At 36.4% G+C, this 24,727-nt stretch overlaps 1 protein-coding gene across 3 annotated transcripts in view; it reads left to right on the forward strand.

The window, feature by feature from the left end:
- The window catches only part of LOC105233653 (protein timeless), a 48,494-nt gene that overhangs the window by 3,784 nt on the left and 19,983 nt on the right, over window positions 1–24,727 (forward strand). For 2 of the 3 annotated variants that reach the window (XM_011215785.4, XM_049446698.1), the window contains exons 3-16: window positions 12,451–12,711; window positions 12,807–13,583; window positions 13,716–14,577; window positions 14,641–14,782; window positions 14,839–15,126; window positions 16,166–16,386; window positions 16,450–16,648; window positions 16,727–16,854; window positions 16,922–17,075; window positions 17,151–17,306; window positions 17,367–17,535; window positions 18,964–19,164; window positions 19,678–20,050; window positions 21,560–21,721. In XM_011215785.4, coding sequence (XP_011214087.2) covers window positions 12,615–12,711; window positions 12,807–13,583; window positions 13,716–14,577; window positions 14,641–14,782; window positions 14,839–15,126; window positions 16,166–16,386; window positions 16,450–16,648; window positions 16,727–16,854; window positions 16,922–17,075; window positions 17,151–17,306; window positions 17,367–17,535; window positions 18,964–19,164; window positions 19,678–20,050; window positions 21,560–21,721 — 3,929 coding nt within the window. In that variant the 5' untranslated portion in view covers window positions 12,451–12,614. Of the gene's footprint in view, window positions 1–12,450; window positions 12,712–12,806; window positions 13,584–13,715; window positions 14,578–14,640; window positions 14,783–14,838; window positions 15,127–16,165; window positions 16,387–16,449; window positions 16,649–16,726; window positions 16,855–16,921; window positions 17,076–17,150; window positions 17,307–17,366; window positions 17,536–18,963; window positions 19,165–19,677; window positions 20,051–21,559; window positions 21,722–22,723; window positions 23,135–24,727 lie in introns of all 3 variants that reach the window. The other variant, XR_003845482.2, reaches the window with a different exon arrangement.

Below are 24,727 nucleotides of genomic sequence, written 5' to 3' on the forward strand. Positions count from 1 at the left end.
AAGCTTCAACAAAAGGCTGGCAAGTCTCTAAAAGTCAATAATTTATAAACATGCAGAGAATTTCAGGTTGTGTTGGCCAGCTGAATGAAATACTTTGCTTACCTTAAAGGTCTATTTTTTTTATCAATATATGTTAGTGTTCGGTTCAGTTCTCGTAAGCGGTGTCTACGCCAGTAAAGGAGGAGTAGTTGTAAGTATGTGATATCTCAATTTGCTTTTTGGGGAGTTTGGGACCCAATGGCTTAAATTACCCGGAGCATATAAAATTCTTAATACCATTATACATATAGCAACCGTGGATATAGCCGACAAAAGAATTGCTATGAAGATTGCTATCTCTGGAAAGCCGGGCACATTAAGGATTCCTGATCGAAACATTTCGATATCCACTCGCACTTCGATTGCAGTTCTAATAATTTGAACCAGTGTGCCGTGGAGCCTACTCCTCGCGGCAGTTTTTCGTCGCACATATCTCCGAGGGGTACGATTGGGGACGGGAGTCACTGTTGAAGACGCGCAGTGAGGTTTTTCACGGCTGAATCGAAGCTCAAGAGGAAGGTTGCATGCATACCTCCCTTAAAGAAGCCGCATTTCGTTGAAGAAACAAAAGACTCCCTTTCAACGAGAAATGGCAGTTATTAAGGTAGCAGCAGATATATTTCAACGAAATCCGGCATCTTTTAGGGAGGTATGCATCCAACCTGATAGTAGAATTATTATACAGGCCTTGAGTTCGCTGACAGTGAGCTCAAAGCTAGTCAAGGAGTCTATGAACTCACTCGCTGTGGCATCAAGCCACTTCCATATTAAAATTGTATGGCTGCTTGGCCACAATGGAGTCGTCGAAAAGTTTAAAGTCGCTGAGCTTACAAATAATAGCATCCTCACCCATCCATCAATATCAGAACGAGCAGATGAGTCCCTGTCTTCGTGCACTCGGGCACTGGATCGATGTACCTCGCGTGTGCTCAGTAAGCGTTGGTCAGCAACCAGAATTTGTGGGGTTGTGAAGGTCGTCTGTTACAGACTACAACGATAAAAGGCGCATGGAACTACGTATACTAGCTACTAGTAAAGTTTACATGGCTGCAATGATCGATGTCCTAACTGGACACTGTTCCCATTGGCACTCACGCGATGAGGCTAAAGATTTTGGAGGCCACATTACAATGGAAAAACGTTTCTAGCTGTACAAGTGAGAGCATTCGTGACTTCTCGAATATCAGCTTAATATATACCTAACCTATTATAAAGTATTTGAGGTGGGGTCCTTATATAATAAATACATTTATTTTTAAATCGTTGTCCGATCAAATTTGATAGAAATTTTCTATAGACTACTGTGAACGGTTGCACTGTAAAAATATAAGGCTGAACTATCCGCTTTACGTAAAAGTTGAATAAGTTATATATTCACATAGAAATGGAGTTATATATCTACCGGAGATCCATGTGCATATGTCTTGTCAACTGAAATTCATCAGAATTTCAAATTAATGACGAAGTTACTTAGATTAGAAAACCATAGTTGAGAAAGGAAAAAAACAACTTTCGTAACTGCTAGTTAGTATTGAAAGGCATTGAAGAAAACGGATGTAAGTACATGAGTAGAAATGTATATATACTCGTATATATAAAGTAGGTATATATTTATATACATATTTCTAGTGAATGAAAAACTCTACTGAAAATACTCGTACTTACATTAATGTATTGATTTGGAAAATTTATTCAAGTTTGATTTGTGATCTTTATTTCTGCTGATCAGTTTCTACAATCTAAGATGCTTAGTGGAAGTTTTTATATTTAGGAATATTCTTTTTTTTATTTTTGATAAAACATTCCATAACATTCACTTTTGGAGCTTTTTTGTTAAGGCTCATTGAAGGAGAGTCATTAACAAAAATTGAATTAAGTTCATCGTGGCACTGTTACTGAGTTAATACACGTCGAAAGTTGTGAAAAATGTTCGCGTTTTAATTCTATTTCTTGTGCAATTCGAATATATTAAGTTACTGTAAACAACACAAGTAGTGGTCGTATGTCAAAACGTTCCCCGGGTAAATGATATTTCAAAAAAATTATTTTGATTAAATTTTGTCAAAAACGCAAGCCAAGAGTGGTACAAAGCCATCAAAGACAGACGAGAGATTGTTGAAGACATGCCTCGTTCTGGACGACCTTCGACATCTTCAACTGACTAAAATGTTAAAAAAGCGAAGAATATGGTGCTTGAAAAACATCTGACAAGTGTTAGAGAGATAACAACAGAGCTCGCCATCTCTACCGAGTCCGTTCCATTGATTTTCGTGGATATTTTGGGTATGAAATGCGCTTTTGCTCGACTCGTCCCGATAAAGCTGATTTTTTCTTCAAAAAGAGTACCGTAAATAGGTCCCTTTGGACATGCTTGATAATTCGAATTCCGATTCCACATTCATGGAGAGCATTATGACTACCGACGAGTCATGGGTTTATGAGTTTGACATACAAACAAGTCAACAATTGTCGTGTTCGATTCGCCATTTCTTGGCTAAATTTTCAAATATCTTAGCAGCAGTTGAAAAAATATAGGCTTTTGTAAGGCCTTGAACGACAATCTGTTTAAACTTTTCATAAGCTAACACAGTTTTGGCGTTTATTAGCTTAAATAAAGCACTTTATTAAATTAATTTACTAATTTTTCATTAAATTTTCATCAGCATCACTTTAAGCCTCAATTTAAGATTAGTTGTTGTTGCTTTTTTGGCCATATGGCCATTTGGTGTGCCATTATTTTGCATAATTTTCGAATGCTGCACGTTTTCCTGACACTGATTGATGGCTGTGTGTCTCTCGTAGACAGCGCCGACAGGAAAACAAACTGTTGCTGACAGTAAGATATAAGCCCATATTTCGTCTATTGTATAAGTCGCCAAAACAACAACTTTACGGCTATGCGTAAGGTGTGGAAGCAACAACAATAAGGTGGAAATCGGCACACGTTTCCGAAAAGCATTTACTACGCCTATCAAGAACAGACGAAGAACACGTTTGGCTCTACGTGAAAAAGGGGTGTGTCATGTTTACAGCAGTCCTTGAGCGGTGCGTATGCATGGACTTACGCATGTGTGTGACACACATCACATACATATTTATGGAGAGGTTGGGTATTTTTTGTTTTTTGAATTTAATAATTTTATGGAGGAGATTTTCAGTTGTTTGGTTGTATTTTTTGATTATATTAAAACTGCAGGATTTCTTAAATGTGTAAAACTGAAAAATGTGTTAGGAAGCCGCTTAGAAATGTGATTTTATGTTATGAGCTTGTCACGTGATGTGAAATAAGGTATAACATCGTTTTAGTTACGGAAACTTTTATCAAGTAGAAAATTTTGGAAGAAGGTTTGGAAATTTTTCTCCAATATTTTCATGCAATTTAACTTCCCAAAGCTTTCCTGGCTTCATACCGCGTTTTAATTACTTATTTTATAATAAAATAACTGCTATATTTTTATATATAATTTTCTTACATAAATCCACATATTTCAAGTTAACATTTACATACCCATGCAATCAGTTCGCTTTCATTCTGCTTACTCGTTAATTATATCGGGTTGCACAAACTCTGTTACGTGCGCCCATAGAAGTGTGGACGTGTATGGTAGGTGAGCGGCGGTAAATCGTTTACTTATTACGTCACAAGTAACAAGTATACAGTCACCTGAAAATTAAAAAAATAATGTTTTATATAAATTTTAGTTTAAAAATAGAGGATTAGCTGAAAAGCGAAATTCAAGCATTTGGAAGCGTGATAAGAAAAGAATATTCAACTGCATATAAACTAACGTATATTGTACATATAAATATGTATATATATATATATATATATAAATTCAATATTTCAATTCTGTATTTCAATCACGTGTCGCCAATCTTTATAGATGTTTGACAGCAAGCATGAACTTTTCACGATATAAGAGAGAATAATATTTTCACACATTTTTAATGCTGATCTCAAAATATTTTTAAGAAAATGTAGCTATGCTTGAGATAATAATCTGTATCAAATTTCTTGAAGATGCTTTATCAAACAAAAAATTTTCCCAAAAAAAGACTTCTTTGTTTTAATAGTTGGAAGATCATTCGAAGGCAGAAGTGCCGGACTTTAATCCGCAAATCCTAACCTACTTCCATCTCATGTCTCTCCTACGGGACCACTGGACTAAGTATTACCTCATGGGAGAGAAGAAGTCATTTAAATCTCTTCTATTGTACGCACTGACTGACGCCTAATCTTGTAAATGTGTCAATCTTATCATAACTCTTCGCTGACACCTTTCCATTTTACAGAGAACTCACACACATGTTAAACTTTCCACCGTGAGAGTACTTCCAATGGTGGTATTTCTCTTATACTTGAAAATCGAGGACAATGATAGATGAATAATTGTATATTTGTTTGGGTAGCTTCCAAAGCACTGAGTAATTGCATCAGGTGGAAGTCTATATCGATTTTTGTATTTGTCTGTGGGTCCACTGTCTTTTACTTACATGAAGTTTGCCACCGTTGCTGCCAGATAATTTTAGCTATTTAAAATCGTCGGCTGGAATGCACACAGCCTTTAATTGCCATCATTCGATATAAAGCGTTATAGATTTTAGTTGCTTTTTATGTCGTAGTTTCCAAGTGCCGCTCCTTGAGTTTGAGTCTTGAGTCCACTATTACACCAAGATTCTGTGGCTATGAAGTAAACAAACATTCCCCTATGGTGAACGATATCTTTTCCAATTTTCCGGCAGCAAGACTTCTGTTTTCTGCTCAGCCAGCTCTAGACTCTTGCTAGCAAACCATCAGCGCAAATCATTTATGCAATTATTGCATTTGATCCGGAGGCCATCCAGATGATTAGCCAAAGCTACTATTATGAGATCATTCTCAATGCGATTGTCTTCACATTTTTTGGTCGATGTATCCTTAGCAGCTCGTCGTTCCATAGTAGTGGACCTAAAACTGAGCCTTGCGTTACTCCACACGAGTTCAGTCAGTCAGTTTGTATGGCAGCTACATGATGTAGTTTTCCGCTATCGGTGGTTCCTACCAATAAGATCGATATCTCAAAAACTGAGCGACTTTTTCGCGTATATACAGACGGGCGGACATGGATAAATCGCCTCAACTCGTCACGTTAATCATTTACACATACTAAATAGGGTCTCCGACATTTCCTTTTAGGTATTAGAAATATGGCGTCAAAATTAATATATCTTGTTCAGGGTATAAAAATATATAGGAAAAACTTCTCAATATGTTAATGAACATTAGCTTGATTATTTTTACCAGGTACCAGTTAAAAATGCAGGAACATATTCTTATGAATGAACAAACCATACTTTTTTTGAGCAAATTATCGAGGTAGAATATTAAATGTGGTACTCAAAACTATAACCAATGAAAATCATGAGGTTTTCGAGAACATGTGATATTTTGAATAAATATGGTAAATAAACACCTGCAAAATGTCCATACTAGAAGCATTAAAAATAAACTTTACAGAAAAGTAATTCGACACTCTGAATTGCATAAGTTTGTTTTAAGCCTTTAAGAATAGTTTTGTATCTGATTAAAAATAAATAATTATAAAGAGCTCTTTCTTGTAAACGAGGGGCAAAATAATGTTCAAGTTTCATACGATTTCAGCGACGTTCGTTCTACAAAGCAGGTGTTTTGAGCGCAGACAGTTGGCTGAAAATTCTCGTGTATAAATTTTTAATTTTATTTAATATTTTTTTAAACATATTTTGGCAAACTTAAGAATATTGTAGAGCTGGCGCTGCCGTCAAAAAGAAGGAAGAGGTCAAAAATAGTAGTTTTGGTTAGTAGTCGGAGTCAGAGGAAGACGACGACATGGGTTTCGGTCGCTTCGACTAAACAGCTCAACACTAAAGTTATTTTTTTTGATGATTTTAATTTATATTTTGGCGAGTACTATTTTTTTTGGTTTAGAACGAGATAATAACGGATACTGAAAGTATGGGAAAAATTATAAGAACAGAATTAGAGAAGTTGTCATTGTAAAGCATATTAGTTGACATATTCATGATGGAAATCAGAGATTACTACTCTATGTTGTAGCACTAAGGTGGGTTAAAAAAATATTATTTAAAAATATGTATATGTATTATCTAAATTTTTTTTTGCTTTTTGTTCTGATAAATTGTTTGATAGACACCTCAAAAAAAAGTATGAGTGTTTATTATTATTAGGAAGGTCTAACGAAAAATTATATCTCGGCATCTACTACGTGAAAAATATATTACTTTCACTTTATTCTCCAAAAAATTGTTTCGTAAACACTTCGAAAAAATTCCCCAACTTTAAGCTTTTAATATTAATAAGAAGGTACAACGCTTTTCAGTTTCCTATTTTTTACATACTTCAAATTTATTTTATTTATTATTAAAAAAATTATTGAAAAAAATATTTTTTATTATTAAAAAATTTGTTATTGTAAAAAAAATTATTTATTATTAAAAAAATGTTTTATTGGAAAAAAATTATTTTTTATTAATAAAAAATTTATTATGAGAAAAAAATATTTTTTATTATAAAAAAATTTTATTATTGAAAAAAAAAATATTTTTTATTATTAAAAAAATTATTGAAAAAAAAAAATATTTTTTTAATATTAAAAAAAAAATTATTTAAAAAAAAATATTTTTTATTATTAAAAAAAATTATTGAAAAAAAAAAATATTTTTTATTATTAAAAAAATTATTGAAAAAAATATTTTTTATTATTAAAAAATTTGTTATTGTAAAAAAAATTATTTATTATTAAAAAAATGTTTTATTGAAAAAAAAAATATTTTTTTTATTAAAAAAGATTATTGAAAAAGATATTTTTTATTCTTAAAAAAAAAATTTATTTTGAAAAAAAAAAATATTTTATTTTTCGAGTTGTGAGATCTTAATATTAATCGGTAGATATTCCGCTTTAGTTTCATATTCTTTCCTTATTGTTAAGTAGAAAAAATCATATCTCAACATCAGCCATTTGAAAAAAATATCTCGTTCCCAACATGTGTAGGAAATTGAATACTCTACAAAAATGATATGATATCTTAAGTTTTTTTCGGAAACCCCACCTTTCAAAAGTTACGAAGCGTTAAAAAGTTTAATTATTTTAGGGCATATTTTGTTTTTTTTTATATGAATTCGCTAAGAAAAATGATTTTTAAACATTTTAGTGAAATATAAAAAGTATGTAAGAAATTATCAAAAGCAACTTTTTTAATGGTCTACAGTCTATAAATTGAGTTACTTTCACTTTCATTTCACTTGCCTTCAAACCTAAAGAAGACAAAAATAATCTTCGCACAATGCTAAGGCCTATTTTTGCTACAATATATCTACACATATGTATGTAACAAATACTTTTTTTTAAGCTGTTGCATGCAACCGGGAAATGCAGCTATTTTTAGTTGACTTGCACTCAAAAGCATAGCAGTTAACAAGGTGGTAGTACACATATGTACATATGTAAGTACCAATAAAAAAAAACAAAAAATTTTTTTTTTGAATCACCCTAATATACACCCACAAGTGTTTTTTTCCACGTATTATTCGGGAGGCACGACCTGCCTAAGTCTTCTTCCCTTACTTATTTTTATTTTCCTAAGCTCTTATGCGCGCAAAAGCTAAAAATATCCACGTATTAATAGGTTTGGTTTGTGTTTGGTCCACTGGCAGGCATTGCCCAGTAGCCCAAGGCTCCACCATACAAAGGCGCACCACACATACACCTACCACAATCGACATCCGTTTGCAAAATGCTTCGTTTGCACGATTTCCAACGCGCGCTTAGCTGAAAGTTGCACATTTCGCCGAATGTGCAGGCCAATGTGAGCGGCTACCAACCAGGTCGACACGCCGAGCCGTGCGTGTGTCTGCGCGCGTTCCAGTGTTTACACAATCAGCGGCAGCAGCAGCAGCAGTTAGCTCGGAGCTAAGCAGTGCATGCAGTTGCTGCCACAATGAACGCGTTGCAATGGTCACATGCGTCGGACACACGGTCTGTTCACGGTCGTGTTGATTATAACATGAGTGACTGACTGCTGCTGCTTGTGGTAGAAAAAATACAAATAATATAAGAATGGAAATCTAAAATAGTCATTCACGGTTTTCAGCAGAATTTTATATCGGCACGAGGATTCTTAAACAGTTGTTATTGGGATATAACAAGTAGAAACGTGCACAGTTTGGGTGGGGCAACATTTTCTTTGAAGGCATGAACATAGTGAAGTTGAGTACGTTTCTCAGTCATAAGTTTTGTATTGAGCAGAGATATCTGAAAAGTAGATGAAGTTACTATGGGTGATAATCCTTCGAATTGGGCTCAGCTGCAGACTCCAGACAGCTTCATGAAGTTACTGAGAGTGAGCATCTTAAGAATTAGGCTCAGCTTCAGACTTCAGACAGCTCCAATTGATGCATTCATGGTCTGGCGAGTTCGAGATTTCAAGACCGTCTGGTTCTACAAAGTATGTTCCGGGTGTTTTACTAACTATTTTTATATCCCCAACAAGGTATATCAAGTTCGTAACACCAAAAAGAATCCGCGGAGACCTTATGAAGCATATATATAAATGATCAGCGTGACAAGCTGAGCCGATTTAGCCATGCTCGTCTGCCGGTCCGTCTGTATATACGCGAACTAGTCCCTCAGTTTTTCAGATATCGACTTGAAACTTTACACATGTTCTTCTCTGACCTAGAACCTACTCATTTGTCGGAATCGCCAATATCGAAAAACTATAGCATATAGCTGTCATACAAACTGACCGATCCAACCAAGTTCTTGTATGGAAAACTTTTTTATTTGTCAAGGTATCTTCACGAAATTCGGTATAGATTATAGTCCAAAGCAATGCCACTATATCTGATGAAATTGTCCCGATCCAACCACTATAGCATATAGCTGCCATACAAACCGACTAATCAGAATAAAAATAAACTCTTTTTATACACTTTTAAGTTATAAGAAATGCACCCGTGAATGATATTATAGTTTCGGTGCAGCCGATGTTAACGTTTTTTCTTGGTTTTAATATATTTTGCTTTAAAATCGACATTAGTTGTGGGCGTACAGGCGCTACTTTGCTTTAGATTCTACAAAAATTGAATAAGGAATACCTGTTGCAAGCTGCCTAGCAACCATTTACCGCTAATTTGGTGACACACGCGAAAATATGTCTACATATATACCATACACATATAAATCTACACGTTTTCATTGTCATTCCCCCAAATGTATGCTATTTTTCGTTTTTTGCTGCATACTTTTAGGGGTGTGTTTGTCATTTTTTCATAGGCCATTGTTATAACTGCTTATTTTATGCGTTGATTACGTACCGACAAAGGCAAATCTCTTGTTTAGTATATACATACATACATATATACAGAATCATCTCCGCTCACAGTTTTTTCATGTTGCGTGCGCATATAAGTCTTATAAACATATGTTTATAACATGTGTACATTTTTATATAGTATACGCATGTGGGCTTGTCTCGCTTATCACGTTTCATTCCAGCTGCTACTTGTTGCTATACCCGCATTGTTTTCTTTGTGTGACATTCGTGTGCCGACGAATTGATTGTATAAGCGGAATTGTTAGTTTCTTTGTAAATTTGTTGTTGAGCATTTTACTGCACGTTACGGTTGTAAATGTGTATATGTATGTACATATACTATATATATATGTGTGGATATAAGTATGTATGTAAGCAAAGTATATATGTATGTATATATGTACATAAATATATTTTTTTTGCTTCGTATAGTTTATATAACGGTTTCTCTTTTAATAGCAAGTCGTGATTAGTTCTAAAACACACACGTAGCTACAAAGGAGAGGGGATATAGTTAACATATGCTTCTAAAATTAAATTTTTTTTGAACCCAGATTTTTAGAAAATTTCGTAAAGCTTCAAGAATTATAAAATGTGATTCATTATTAATGAAAAATATGGTTTTATACGTAATGTTCGCCGATTTTATATAAATATATAGTATACAGATATTTCCTCCTCTTGGCACCGCTTATTTATAAATTTTTATTTAGTATATGTGTTTTATTTATATATGTATATGACTAGAGCAATCTTACTTTTTAGTTCAAAGTACATCGACTCTTATAACAATCACACCTTCTACCCATGCAACAACATTAACAGTTCTGTAAAAACGTTTGAAATGCTTCATGTACGAGTATGTACATAAAAGTGTTAATAAATATACGTTGAGGCTGAAGTTTTAATTTAAAAAATAATAAAAAACAAGAAAAATTTAATTCGAATGCACGTAAAATACGATTTATTGATATAATTTTTACTCTAGATTGTCAAGAATGTGTTTATATAGGTAGCTATATGCTATAGTAAGCCGATCTGAACAATTTCTTTGGAGATTACATTATGATTTGGTTAAAAATATCTATTTCTTCACCTCAATTCGGCTTAATATCAGAAAAAAGAATTTTTTTTACGAATTTTATGACGTCAAAATAACTGCTTGTTAAAAAAAAAAGTCATTAGAAAATCTATCGGCGCTGATAGAACAAAAGTATATACGATCGTACTTAACTATGGAAAAATTACCAATAAGTTCTGTTAAAAGTTTCAAGAAATAAAAGATCGTTTTCGTTTGTCTACATTAATGTTATCGCCTTCAAAATAGTCCACATATTTTATTATGCTCTTTGCCAGCGCTTCTTCCAAACGTCGAAACTGCTTAAACTCGTTTTGGGATGGCCTATATGCTTGTAAAACTACGGCCCTTGAAGACTTTTTTATTATTCAAACCCCTTTTAGCATCAAAGTCGGTCGCAGGGTATTCGGAGTGTACCACACCTCAGTAATCGAAGAAAACAATCAACATAATCTTGATTTTTGATCTGCTTTGGCGTAGTTTTTCGACAACGCCACAACATTCGGCTTCTGATCGTCTGTTTACGGGTCGTAAGCCTAGATACAAGACTCGTCGCCACTAATCATACGTTTCATGACATCCTATTAGTTGGAAAATAATAAGTGATTTTGAAACCAATCACGCTTTCATTTTCTTTAGATCCAAACGGTCTTTTAAAATGGTTTTCGCTGATCCCTCCGATATTCTAATGATGCCAGTAAGATTCTCAAGCATCAATTCCTTTATTTTATTGACCTATTGATCATCAGTTGATGTTATTGACCGTCCGTACATATATTAAATTTTTTTTTGCTGATTTTAATGAAATTTTATCTGCCTGTGATGAAATTATATATTTTGATGTTTATGGCTATGCGTACTTTAGGTGAATTCCACGTAACTTATAAAGTCGACTCCCATCTAAATAATGATCATTAATATTTGTTGTTTGTTTTCGTGCTCCAATCACGGTGCGCTTGCACGTGAGTCGTGTGAGAGCGGAGTTTTGAGATGAGAGCTGAGTTAATTGCTTATAGTTCATAATGCTTTAATACTGTTATTGTGTTGTAGTTATCGGTGACGCATTGTTGAGCACGTTACGTTTGTTATCTTATATAGTATATATATATATTCATGAATAGGGTATGTACTTATATACATTTTATATATAATACATCTCTATTTTTTTCTCTTTTAAGAAATTTTGGGTAGTCGAAAAAGTCTTTTCGTATTTCTAATCGAACTTCAACTTATGGTTTTTTAATTATACTAATAAATAAATATGTACCATTTTGGTCGACCCCTTTTTGCCATTTTTTCGCTAGAGATATTATTCCATCAGTGTAAAACTTTCATTAGTGTAAATCGAAATTTCGAAATTTCTAGAACGGAAGCGAGCGATCCATTGTTGTACTACACGAACTGATACAGCATCGTCTCCGTAAGCCTCACAAATTTCATTGGTGGCTTGTGTGGAATTCTTCCTGCCTTTTTTTATACAAAATTTTCAAAATATAGCGAGGTTCTTCATTATTTTCACGAAAGACGAAAAGACTTTTTCGGCTAACCAATATAAGGGTTATTTTAATACTTAATGGCCTTTAGACTCTTCCCATAATACCCGCATATCCAATTTGAAGAATTAATTATCATTGCATATCTACTCATAAACCCCATATACACAATTGCGTCTCCCGAAGCAATATTCGGCTTAGCAAATAACACATACATTACATAGCACGACAAAGAGAAAGAAATGCAGCTGGCTCTTAGAACTAAAAACTCAACTTCGGATATGTGTGTCATATTGGTGACAAATGGCTTATTTTTATACTCGAAGTTGTGAAAAGTTATCTGACTTTTTTTTCTGAGATATTACTCGACCACACAAGAGCCTTTTTTTGGGAACTATTAGTCCACCATACTAGAGTATTGAAGGCCCACACAACTTTCAAAAGCCTTAAAAATTGTCTTATTTAAAATTTATTCCTTCTTTACAGAGTATTAACTTTGAAGATTTTGGAAAGACGCTAGCCTCTTGATTGCTAATACGCTTTTCCAACCCCGTTCCGCTAACAAATCGGCCAAATGAGTGTCGAAGAGGACGAACACGTTCTACAAACTTAAAAGTCCATCAATTAATTACAATAATAACAAGCTTGTAATGGACTGGTTATTGGCAACGCCACAGATACACAGCGCTTTCTCATCATTGGGTTCCCTCGAGGGGGATACCTACGTTGTTGGTCCCAATGCGTTATGTGAGTATAGCATTACAATATTATTGCAAGCAAAATATTTATAATTTTTATTATTTGTTTTTTTTTTTTTTTCATTAACACATACTACCTTGCAGCAATCCTGGATGAAATAAACTATAAGCTCACCTATGAAGATCAAACGTTGCGCACATTCCGCCGTGCCATCGGTTTCGGTCAAAATGTGCGTTCCGATTTGATACCGCTACTAGAGAATACAAAGGATGATGCGGTGCTCGACTCGGTCATACGCATTTTGGTTAATTTGACAGTGCCTGTAGAGTGCCTTTTCTCGGTAGATGTTATGTATCGCACCGAAGTCGGTCGCCATACCATCTTCGAGTTGAACAAGTTGCTCTATACGAGTAAGGAGGCGTTCACCGATCCGAAGAGCACAAAATCGGTTGTAGAGTATATGAAATACTTGTTGGAGTCCGATCCGAAATTGTCACTGCAAAAATGTGACAAAATCAATAATTGCCTGCTATTGCTGCGCAATGTGTTGCACATACCCGAGACGAATGTGAACTTCGTAATGCCGTTGGCGCATTCCCAGCAAGGTGGTTCACATCCGGTGTCGATGCAGAATGCGATACTTTGGAATCTCTTCATACAGAGTATTGACAAGCTGCTGCTTTATCTGATGACTTGTCCGCATCGTGCTTTTTGGGGTGTAACTATGGTGCAACTGATCGCTTTGATGTATAAAGATCAACATGTTAGCACGTTGCAGAAACTTTTGAATTTGTGGTTTGAGGCGTCGCTATCGGAGAGTTCGGAGGATAATGAGAGCAATACCTCACCACCGAAACAGGGTAGTGGCGACTCGAGCCCGATGTTAACGTCGGATCCCACATCCGATTCATCGGACAATGGTAAGTCCTATCACATGGTAACTATTGAAAAAGTTACGGCAGAGTTCGCCTTGCTGCTGCCGCCAGCAAGATTGAAAACCGATTTACGTACACGCATAGGTGCACTAAAAAGTCACATTTGTGTCTCTACAGGTAGTAACGGTTGTAAGAATGAGTGTGCCGAAGAGCGACGTCAGGCATTGCGCGAGGAGGCGACCGTAGCCACACTGCAGGAGGTTAGCCGCAAAGGTCACGAATATCAAAACTCGATGATGTGTGATACGCATGTGAAGAAGGAGGTCGACGACGTCGACTCGGGCAGCACGGACAATAACGGCGAGAGTGAACAGATGTGCACGTCCATGTTGACTACAACACGTAGTACTAATACATCGCCGACATCCATTAAAGTCGAAGCCATGGATGAGATGGCCGATGGTGACAGCGAAGCTGGTTGCTCGGGCAAAACTAACGGTGACTCACCACAATCTTGTGATATGATTGGTGAGAGCAGCAACCAACAACAACAACAACAACAACAACATAACCAACAACCAACTGAACCCAAACAAAGCACTACCACTGCAGAGGCGAAAAAATCTGACGCTGATGCGGTTAAATTTAAGGCGCCCACCGGTATCATAAAACCGAAGCCACTCTCGCAAATGTTGGCCGACATGCACGAAGAGGAAAACGATCCACCACCACAGAAAATGTTCCAGAAAGTGCCACACTCGGGCCAATTGAATTTGACAAAGGGTAAGAGTTGTCCGCAAAAGCGTGAGTGTCCCTCTTCACAGTCGGAGCTCTCGGACTGCGGTTATGGCACGCAAGTGGAAAATCAAGAATCCATATCCACGTCAAGCAATGATGATGATGGACCACAGGGTAAACCGCAACATCAGAAGCCACCGTGCAACAGTAAGCAACGCAGCAAGCAACGTATTGTGATGGCGATGGTGGACAAGAAGGAATTGCGCCGCAAGAAGCTCGTCAAGCGCAGCAAGAGCAGTCTGTAAGTTAAGCACAAAAATGGTTTGAAGTTTCTTGTATAAAAAGCGTTTCTAAATATTTGCAGCATTAATATGAAGGGTCTGGTCCAACATACACCCACCGATGAGGACATCTCGAATTTGTTAAAAGAGTTCACCGTCGACTTTCTACTTAAAGGTTATGGTTGTCTAGTAGGCGAGTTACACTCGCAGCTGCTCACCAATATTGTAAGTGTACGCTTTAGCCTGTAATTTATTCTCTTAATAAACTCGCTTTTCTTTAGAAAATACCCATCGATACATCGCATTTCTTTTGGCTGGTTACGTATTTTCTGAAATTTGCCGCCCAGCTGGAACTCGATATGGAACATATAAATGCGGTGCTCACCTTCGATGTCATCAGTTATCTAACCTATGAGGGCGTGTCTTTGTGCGAACAATTGGAACTGAATTCCCGTCAAGAGGGTAGTGATTTGAAACCATATCTGAGACGCATGCATTTGGTCGTAACGGCTATACGCGAGTTTTTACAAGCCATCGAAACCTACAAGAAAGTAACACATTTGAGTGAGGTGAGTTTCTTTGTCGAGAATTTTGGAGAAGCAGGCTCAAGTTTCCTTCTACGTAGACAGGGATCACATCACCTCAGTAGCGCCCAGCAAGCTCCTGGAGTGGTGCAGAGTGCTGCACCTTTGTGACCATTTGTGATATAGAAGAGGGCACAATAGGCTTTAGGTCGCAGTGCAAATCCTCAATTATTTTCTATCCGTTCGGTTTATAGGCTTATATAGGTTATTAAATAGGTTAGTGTGGCTTTGAACTCATTATTCCTTATATTTTATGCCTTTTTAAGGAATATTTGGAGCTCTAAGTGGACTGTTTTTAAAAGTTAACTCTGAAACATAATCTAATATTGGTCGAAAAGTTTTGATCGGGAGTTTCTCCATATGCTCAGCCCTTATTTCGATCAGCGGAGAGATATCTCTGGTTGCAGATCTCACATTTAGTCAATTAGATTTTTCTGTTAAGAAGCTATATCTTAGCTTTTTTTGGGATATTTAATTTCTTTGCTTTACACAGGTTAGATTTTCTAAGATTAGCCATAATTTGAGGTTATGATTCGTTAATGATCGGATCGGATTATTCATACCAAAAAAATAAATAAATTTTGGGAGAATCTTAAAACAAACGCTTTATATAAGGTTGTGTTTCTTTGAAAGCTTATCTTTATCCAGATTTTGTGGTAAAGAGCGCTCTTTAACATGGTGTGTTATACCCGAAAGATCAACTGTCAAGGATTAAATTGAGGTTAGGTTGGTCGTAGAAACACCGAATATAGTAGAAAACCTTATATAGTGTCAGAAATTCAAGCGGAGGGATTGGTATCGCTGGCGACAGGCGACTCACTAAGGTCATACTTTGACCAAAGTGTTATACTGCAGAAGTCTGAAAAGCTCTTTTAATAGCAACTTATGCCAATTTTGGTGTGGTTATAAACTAAAAATGTTGTAGTAAGGAAAGAACCAAAGTTTTTGATATCCCTCCGGCCTTCCAGCACCTTCTGTCATATTTATAATTTTACTTATTCTTTAACTTTCCCCAAATTTTCAGGATGATCGCTTACATTTGCGACGTCTACAGACACAAATCAGTTCCACCGAAGATTTGCGTTGTCTATTCGTCTTACTTTTACGACGATTCAACCCAAATCTACACACCAAACAGTATCTACAAGATTTGGTAGTAACCAATCATCTGCTACTGCTAATACTGGATTTTATAACACAAACCGAAGGTGATACCAGCATCAAGATGACAGAGCACATTTCACAGTGAGTAGAACTCTCTTCTTCTTCCATCTTCTGCTCATTAACATGTAAAAAACTGCAACTTAGATTCGCCACACTCGAGGTGATGAACTATTATGGCATGCTGCTGGAGGACTTCAACAACAATGGCGAGTTTGTTAATGATTGTATATTCACGATGATGCATCATGTGGGCGGTGATCTCGGACAGATCGGCACATTATTTCAACCGATTATATTGAAAACCTTCTCACGCATTTGGGAGGCTGATTATGAGCTTTGTGATGTAAGTTAAGCGACTTAAGTAGACTTTAGTCATATTTTTACTTCCGAACATCTTTTCATAAATATTTTTACTTTCTAGGACTGGTCTGATCTAATTGAGTATGTCATACATAAATTCATTAACACACCGCAAAAAAGTCCCTTGTCTTTGCCAAAAACCTCACTGACCGAGCTAACCAAGGAACACAACCTCGAGAACACAGTGTGGTAAGTGTCTTCGCTGTAAATATTAGTAAACCGCATATAAAGTTCTCATAATTATTTGACCAACTAGCGCCTGGACACAAGAAGAAATGGACACCCTATATTGGTATTATGTGCAGAGCAAGAAGAATAATGATGTAGTTGGTAAGATCGTGAAACTGTTCAGTAATAATGGCAATAAGCAAAAATCACGTATCTCGATTATACAGCAACTGTTGCAACAGGTGTGTGTTAGAAACCATTCTCTACATTTTTATCTAGAGTTCCTTGCATTATGCTTTCTTTACTTGCTTTCACAGGACATTATAACCTTAGTGGAGTACGATGACCTTATGAAATTCGAAGATGCCGAGTATCAACGCGCTTTACTAACCACACCAACTTCGACGTCCACAGAATCGGGCATTGAGCTGAAGAACTCTTCCACTTTTGCTAAGCCCTCCGATGATATACAGGTATTTGCTTATACGACTCTTTCTCTATAATATTTTTGCTTATAATTTTTATGTTTGCAGATTTTACGTGATCTTATTGTTAAGGAGAATAAGGAGAAACATTTAGTTTGGTTGCAAAAGATATTGCTGGAATGTTGTTACATCAAATTAATTTTGAAGAATTGCTTGCAACGTGAAGATCGTCAGAATTTACAATACGTTATGGAACCGGTAGCTTATCATTATATATGTAAGTAAAGTCCATGTCTTTTGAAATATTCAGAAAACTGAAAAAATGTTAGAAGTGCCATAGTTAGTTGGAGAGAATTAGAGATCTTTCAAATAAGTAAAGTCAAAGGAGAATGGGACACTTTATGAAGTTCTCCAAGATTCTCAGAATTTTTTACATTAATTTTCATAAAGTTTGCTCCTAACCTTAAGGGCCTAGGAATTAAGAACTTGGTACAAAATCAATTCATGAATATAAGATCCTGTTTTCCCAAAAATGGGTCGTTTCTTTGACTGTATCTTAATACTTAGTTAAAAAAAATTGGAAAACCTTTATATATTTAGATAAATGAATCGATAGTTTGACCTTCTTGGGAAAGTATTTTTATTGTTAAGGATACCGGAGGGGAATGCGGGCTCACTGATCCATTAATTTTTGGAAAAATGGGAAGGGATCTCCCCTCTCTCTCGGCCTCTGCTTATATCTTTATATATTTAGATAAATTAACCGAAATTTAGACCTTCTTTCGCAACAATTTTTATTTTTATGTTTTACATATGGCTGAAACTTATATACACGGTCATAGAGAAAAAGCTAGGGTCTGGGGAGGAATGCAAGCCCTGATCCATAAATTTTTTTAGAGAAAAATCTGCAAAAACTTGTTGCAGAACACTTGAGAACTACGGGCGGATCAGGAAATGTACTTGAACTCCGCTCTCTCACAGTATCTTCTCATATACAGAAAACCGAGCTTCAATAAACAATTCTTAAGTAGTTCTCACTTAACCTAAAAAGAATTTTGGACAGAAAAATCTGCAAAAACTTGTTGCAGAGCACTTAAGAACTTCGGGCCGGACAAGGAATGTTCCCGATCTCCCTCTCTCTAGTTCTCTGCCTTTATCTAGTAGGACAAGCTTCCATAAATAATTTCTACCTAGTTTCCCAGGGTTGAGAGTATAAGTCTGCGTTCAGAAGTGGCAACTTTTGTTACGGCAACCTGATGTTTGCTTCGAGGTGAGCGACGACGTAGAAAGAAACCAAAGAACAGTACAAGTTAGTTGGACTCATTCCCAATTGCTGATCAATCTTAAACCTTCTAAAAATTGTGAGTATCGACGTAACTATTACCATTATTAATTTTAAGACTAGATAATGCCCCGAACGGCAAGCGAGGAGAGCTGCCATGCTTTAGTTGAATCGTGCAGGTCAAGAAGAGATACTAAGATGATATCACTGTCCTATTTTTTATGTACATTCCATAGCAATCAGATAAGTTTTAAATTGTATGGGTTCAGAACTTTTCAAACCCGCTCTGCGACCGCAATAGTTATGCAGAAGAGTCAGAATGTATATTTCGAACCCACATTCCAGGATATGAAAACCCATATCAATGGCATTCTTGTTTTTTGGACCCCGAATTATAACAATTTCTTCCATTTACCATTTCAGTGAAAAACAAATCCATACCGGTTGTGCAGTGGAACAGCGATCAGGCGACAACGATGCTCTATCAACCATTCGTATTGCTGCTACACAAGCTGGGCTTCCAGCTACCGGCGGATGCCGGTTCGATATTCGCACGCATACCGGACTTCTGGACCGCTGAAATGATGTTTAGCTTGGCGCGCAAGTTAGGACCCCTAGACAAATGTGAGTAATTATTAAAGGTGGGGTATATGTTGAGTGGTCAATGTTAACAATTTTGAGCGTTTCGCTTTGTCCTTCTTTTTCTTTTCTCTCTGCCAAATAATAACTAAATAAATAAATCATAACAAAATTGGACAACGCAACAACAAATAATTTCATATTATTTTCAAATGGATAAATAATAATAACAAAAAATAACAACAACATATTTTCGAAACAATTGCCACAAGCAAAAACAAATCGACAAAAATTAATAAAATTAATCGTATTATCTACTTTTTCATAAAACAAAATAAAATTAAAAAAAAAAATTTAAAAAAAAATATATAAAATTCCATTTGTAATATTTCGTATTAAATGTCAATGATAATGCACCCCCCCGCACGTTCATCATCGTTCATTTTCTTTGTGTAAACTTGCAATGTTGTCTCCTATCTTTCTATTATCCTTTCACCACTCCACTCTCTCTGTGTGTATTTCTCTCGCTCTGTCTCTCTTGTGCTTTTGATCTTGTAGTGTTGATCAAGTTCGATATGAGTCAGTTTGAGGAAGCAAATGCAATAGAGTTGCAGCGTTGCCATCATGCAACAGCGGCGCGTGGTTCGCTCAGCTCAATGTCCAGCCTGGAGATGGATACCGGCGGCAGCGATGAGTACACGACATTGGTAGCAAGCGCAATGGAAAATGCCAACGTGAATGGTACTGGAAATGGAAATGTCAACGGAACTGGCACTACAACTGGCAGAGTGAGCAGTAATAGGCGTTCCAGTAGCGGCAGTGGCAGCATGTTGGCGCCAGTACCCGAGGTAGATGCGAAATTGGAGAAGGCGAGCGCGGCTAGCGATGTATTTGCTGTGCCAAAATCAAAGCACTGCAATCCGATTATAAGGTAAGAAACATAACCTATGCCTAACTTATATACAGTGTACATAGGAAATATAGGTTAGAATGGGGTTTAGTGGTAGTTCCTAGAAAAGACTATTTCACACAAGTAAAGTGGATGACATCAAAAGATGCCAGGCATTTTCAGTACAAAATTGGTTTTGTAGAATGCACACACTAACCATCTTGGTAGGGTTTGAAGCCCATCTGAAACCTTTACCGTACTTTGGGTCCGGCACCCGGTTGCAATGCAACTCCATATTCAACTGACAAAGTGTCAGTTCTCCCCGCATTTGGGTTTTAACCACAATCACCACGATCCTCCACGAGGGGCCAGTCCGCATGAGCAAGTTGGAGCGAACTCCAAGGGCTTCTGCTCCCGGTTGTACCATAATTTAGTCTCCGGTGAGATCTCGTAGCTGAAACTACTACTTGTTTAGCTTCCATACAGCTCTGGACTGGTGGCCAGGAGTTGGACCTCATAGACACACCACTCATACCAAAACTAACCATAATGCCCAGCTAAATGCCTTCGCCGCTTAAACAACTTACTCGCAAACGACCCTAACTGTTCGGAATTCCGACTAGTGAAGATCACATCACGAACATCTAATCGTCCATCAGTCCAGCTAATCCCCATACCACGCAGGTCCCTAATGTTCGAGTACATCGGGCATTCTGCAATTAAATGCACCCAGTCCTCTACCTCCGGCCACACAAAAACAACTCGACCTATCAGATAGGTGCCTCTGATGCAAAAATGCATTCAGAGGCCCATGCCCCGTAAGAAGAAAACTCAGACTCAGACAAAATCTGAAGTCTGGGTTATCCTCAATAAACCCAACGTTCCGAATATATTCATAAGTCACTCGGCCGTTAGGACTATTGTCCCAACGTTCTTGCCACCTACACTTGACTCTATCATCTAGAAGCCTCCTGCTCCCTAGATATCCTTTCCTCTTCACATCACGATCGGAGATCCATATTCTGCAGCAATGACACACTCAAGCCCCTCTAAATGCAACAGCACGCTGTATGACAATCCGGTCAAAAGGGAGTGTACCTAACAGAACCTGCGTAGCATTCGTTGAGACGGTGCGGCATACAGGCAAGTATCATAGAAAGGGGTCGGCTCTCACAATAGTCGTTATATGGTGTTCCTAGTCTGCTGCCTCATCTGTAATTCTTATAGGGTTCTTATATCATTCCTTTTCAAATTGAAATTGTCGGGTTGTGCGGCCCATATTTCCTTCATGTCACATTGATTGATTCCACCGGAACTCAATTATATATATTTATAAGATGTTTGTCGATTAAATATCTACAAGCAGCCAGAGGAATATAAATTCCCTCTTTTCCGGAGTCTAACTGTAGAGTGGGCCCTATTGTGGCTGCTTCGCAGTTACCAGGCGTGTCACTATGTCCTGGAACTCATGCTAGGCTTTAACGCTTCTGGAATATTTTATCTAAATGTTCTAAGTATAACTAACCTCAAAATTCTATTAAACATTTTCAGATTTACACCCGACCCAGCACCATTGCCGCCAGTGCCAAATTGGCTGCAGTTGGTGATGCGAAGCAAAATAAATACGAATGTCTCAGCGACAACGGAAACCGCCCACAATAATATTAATAATAATAACAATAACGCAGTATCAGCAACAACAACAAGTGAAAGGTAGGACGGAAATTTGGTAAAAAATCGATGTTATTATACAATTAATAATTTCTTTAAAAGGGTGACTTTTTTAGAGGTGCAGAACTTTAATTTTAAATAAATTACAAAAAAAAAATAGTGAAATGACCGACATTTTGGTTCTAATATCATTTTCGTCAAGCTTTGAAAAAATTTTAAATTTATTTATTTTTTATTTTTTCCGTGTGAGCATTTGCATAGTAATTTGTCACAATGTGCTTCATAAGAAATGTCACACACAGCTGATTTGACAGCCATCCTTCTAGGAAATTCTATGCCTCTAAGAAAGCACACTATACATAGTTATATCTGCATGGTATATATGAAAGGATACTCGGTATTGATAGCTGAGAATGTAGTTACCGTTAAATCTGTGTAAATTAAGTGTTGGATTCGAGAAGTTGTGGTATAGTTTTTGAAGTCAACGGTTTTAAAACTCAGATCAGATGTATTCCTTGCGATTTTACTCACTTTAAGTTATACTCTGCCTTAACTGCCATATAACAGAATTCGGTACGAGACTGGTCATATAAAAGCGGAGATACCATCGTTATATGAATAGAACTTATTACGGGTTATCGCAGTAATATGGAGCGCCCGAGAAACCGTAATAGAAATCCATCCTGCAAGTCCAACTGTCATATAATGGGATTCGTTACGAATTTTCGAAGGAATGAGTATGCTCGCATGAAAGCTAAGATACCGTTCATATGTATAAGAGTAGATTCTATTGCGGGAACATGGATTATGCAGGGCAAAATGACGATCTGGCGGTAAAGAGCGACAATAGTAAACCAAACATCATGCCCTTAAACCAATAGTTCCACACTCCGATTATATCATAGCTATTCTCTCACTAAGTACTAGTGTCTTAAGGCCCCAAACATACATAAAATCTTGGAGCACGTCTTTTTCTCTCGATAAATATTATTATTATGAATGAAATTGGTTATTAACATGCATGATTTTTGTTTCTTATTTAAGGTTCCGCGCTTACAATGATGCTTTCGCACAAGCACATGTAGAAAGAATGCAATATTAAGATGATAAAAATTAAACGAAAAATGTGTGAAGTGGTGGGAAGTCGTTGTATAAATATATATACATATACAAACGCACGCTTTGAAGTCTATAAATTGATTCTATATAAAGAAATATACGAAATCTTCTGACGTTACAAACATCCAAGATGTACAGCTCGCGTACATACGGAAGCAAATATACATAAATATATCTCTTTTCAATACATATACATTACTAGATATGAAAATTTTAAATGAAAATTTAATACGCGGACAGCAAAAACAAAAAGAAAGCGGGAGCATTGTCATGCAAAAATGTACTTGTACACTAAACGGCGCTACGCCTCGGCCAGCTGTCGTTCTATCCATTCGCGTAAGCATACAATTATTCATTCATATTTATTAAACAAACAACAACAACTCCATATGATTTTCCACTTCCATTAACCAAAATTACTTTAAATGAAACTTTTTCTATATTTCGCTATGACACTGCTTCTATAGTATTTGTATCGCTTACTAATGGTCTGTGTGTGTGTGCTAATCCTATTGTAAGAACTTTAGTGTTAATTTTTTATATAAATGAAAATTCCATTCGTTACTATATAGTATAGTTGGAGATTGTTTTCACCTACTTGAAAATCTTCATGCGGGGATTAACGTTTTGTGGGTATCATATAACCCCTATTATCTTATATTCTATGGGTTTCTAGCGAGCAATAATGGAGAGCTGTAATTTCCTCCACCTTAAGTTCCTCTTACTTCCACTTTTTAGATATATAAATAAGTTATTCGAAGAAGTTCTTAGAAAACGAGGTTATGGTAAAAACTGTTGGTAAAAAGTTATGGCCATTCAAGCGAGGAATTTCGAAAATAATTTCGTTTCTAACCTTCTTTTTCAGTGTATTTAGAGATAGTAGAATGTTTCTAAAACCTAAGTACAAAGAAATTATTTCTGCTAAATATTTACCTCATCTTTTAAGACAACATCACCTACATATATTACTTATTAACAAGAAAAACGTAAACTTCATTTGCATCGAAGCTTTAATACCCACACAAATACAGAAGATTCTTTATAAGAACTTTGATCGGCTAGTTTGTTTGGCACTCGATCTGAACAATTTCTTTGGAGAATGCACCGTTTTCTAATATAACAGCTATATACGTAATCATAGATATTCGATTTAAACAATAACTTTCAAGATTACCTCATTGTCTTAGACAATAGTCCTTGACAAATTTCTTGAAGATATCACGTTAAATAAAAAAACTTCCATCTTCTTCTTCGTTATTGTCGTTGACACCTCTTACGGGGCTATAGCCGAGTTTACATTTCGAGATTTCAAGTGTAGTCAGGTTCATGGTCTTTCCAAAGCAGTGGAGTTCTTCCTCTTCCTTTGGTTTCTCCAGCGGGTACTGCGTCGAATATTTTCAGAGCTGGAATCCTTTCATCCATTTGGACGACATGACTCTTAATTCGCTGAACTATGTCAATTTCTTCATACATCTCGTAGAGCTCATCGACTGCGGTATTCACTTTTGCCAATGCGCAAAGAACCATAAAACTTTCGCAGAACCTTTTTGTCTAAGTTCGAAGTAGCATCTGTTTATTCTGGGTTGAACGTTGTTGATGGTGTTAATGGTTCCGAAATAGACGAAATTATCTACGCCAAAAAGCTTTTCATAGAAGCACTTTATTCCGATTGTTCAGTTGGCAAGGCAGCTACATGCAATAATGGTTTGAGTTCGGCCGTTCCAACAAATGAGTAATGTCTTTAGATCGGTATCTTAAAAATGAAGAGGAAGAGTAGCTAAATCGACTCAGCTCATCAAGCTGCTCATTCATTATATACTCCGACTTTTTTTCCGACTGTTAGAAACATCGTGGCAAACTTAATATACCCTGTTCGGGATATATATAGATGATTTACGCTTGCATAACATCTCTATCAACGACCACTGA

This window comes from Bactrocera dorsalis, chromosome 1 (assembly GCF_023373825.1).
Source record: "Bactrocera dorsalis isolate Fly_Bdor chromosome 1, ASM2337382v1, whole genome shotgun sequence".
In the NCBI taxonomy this organism is placed as follows: Eukaryota; Metazoa; Arthropoda; class Insecta; order Diptera; family Tephritidae; genus Bactrocera; species Bactrocera dorsalis.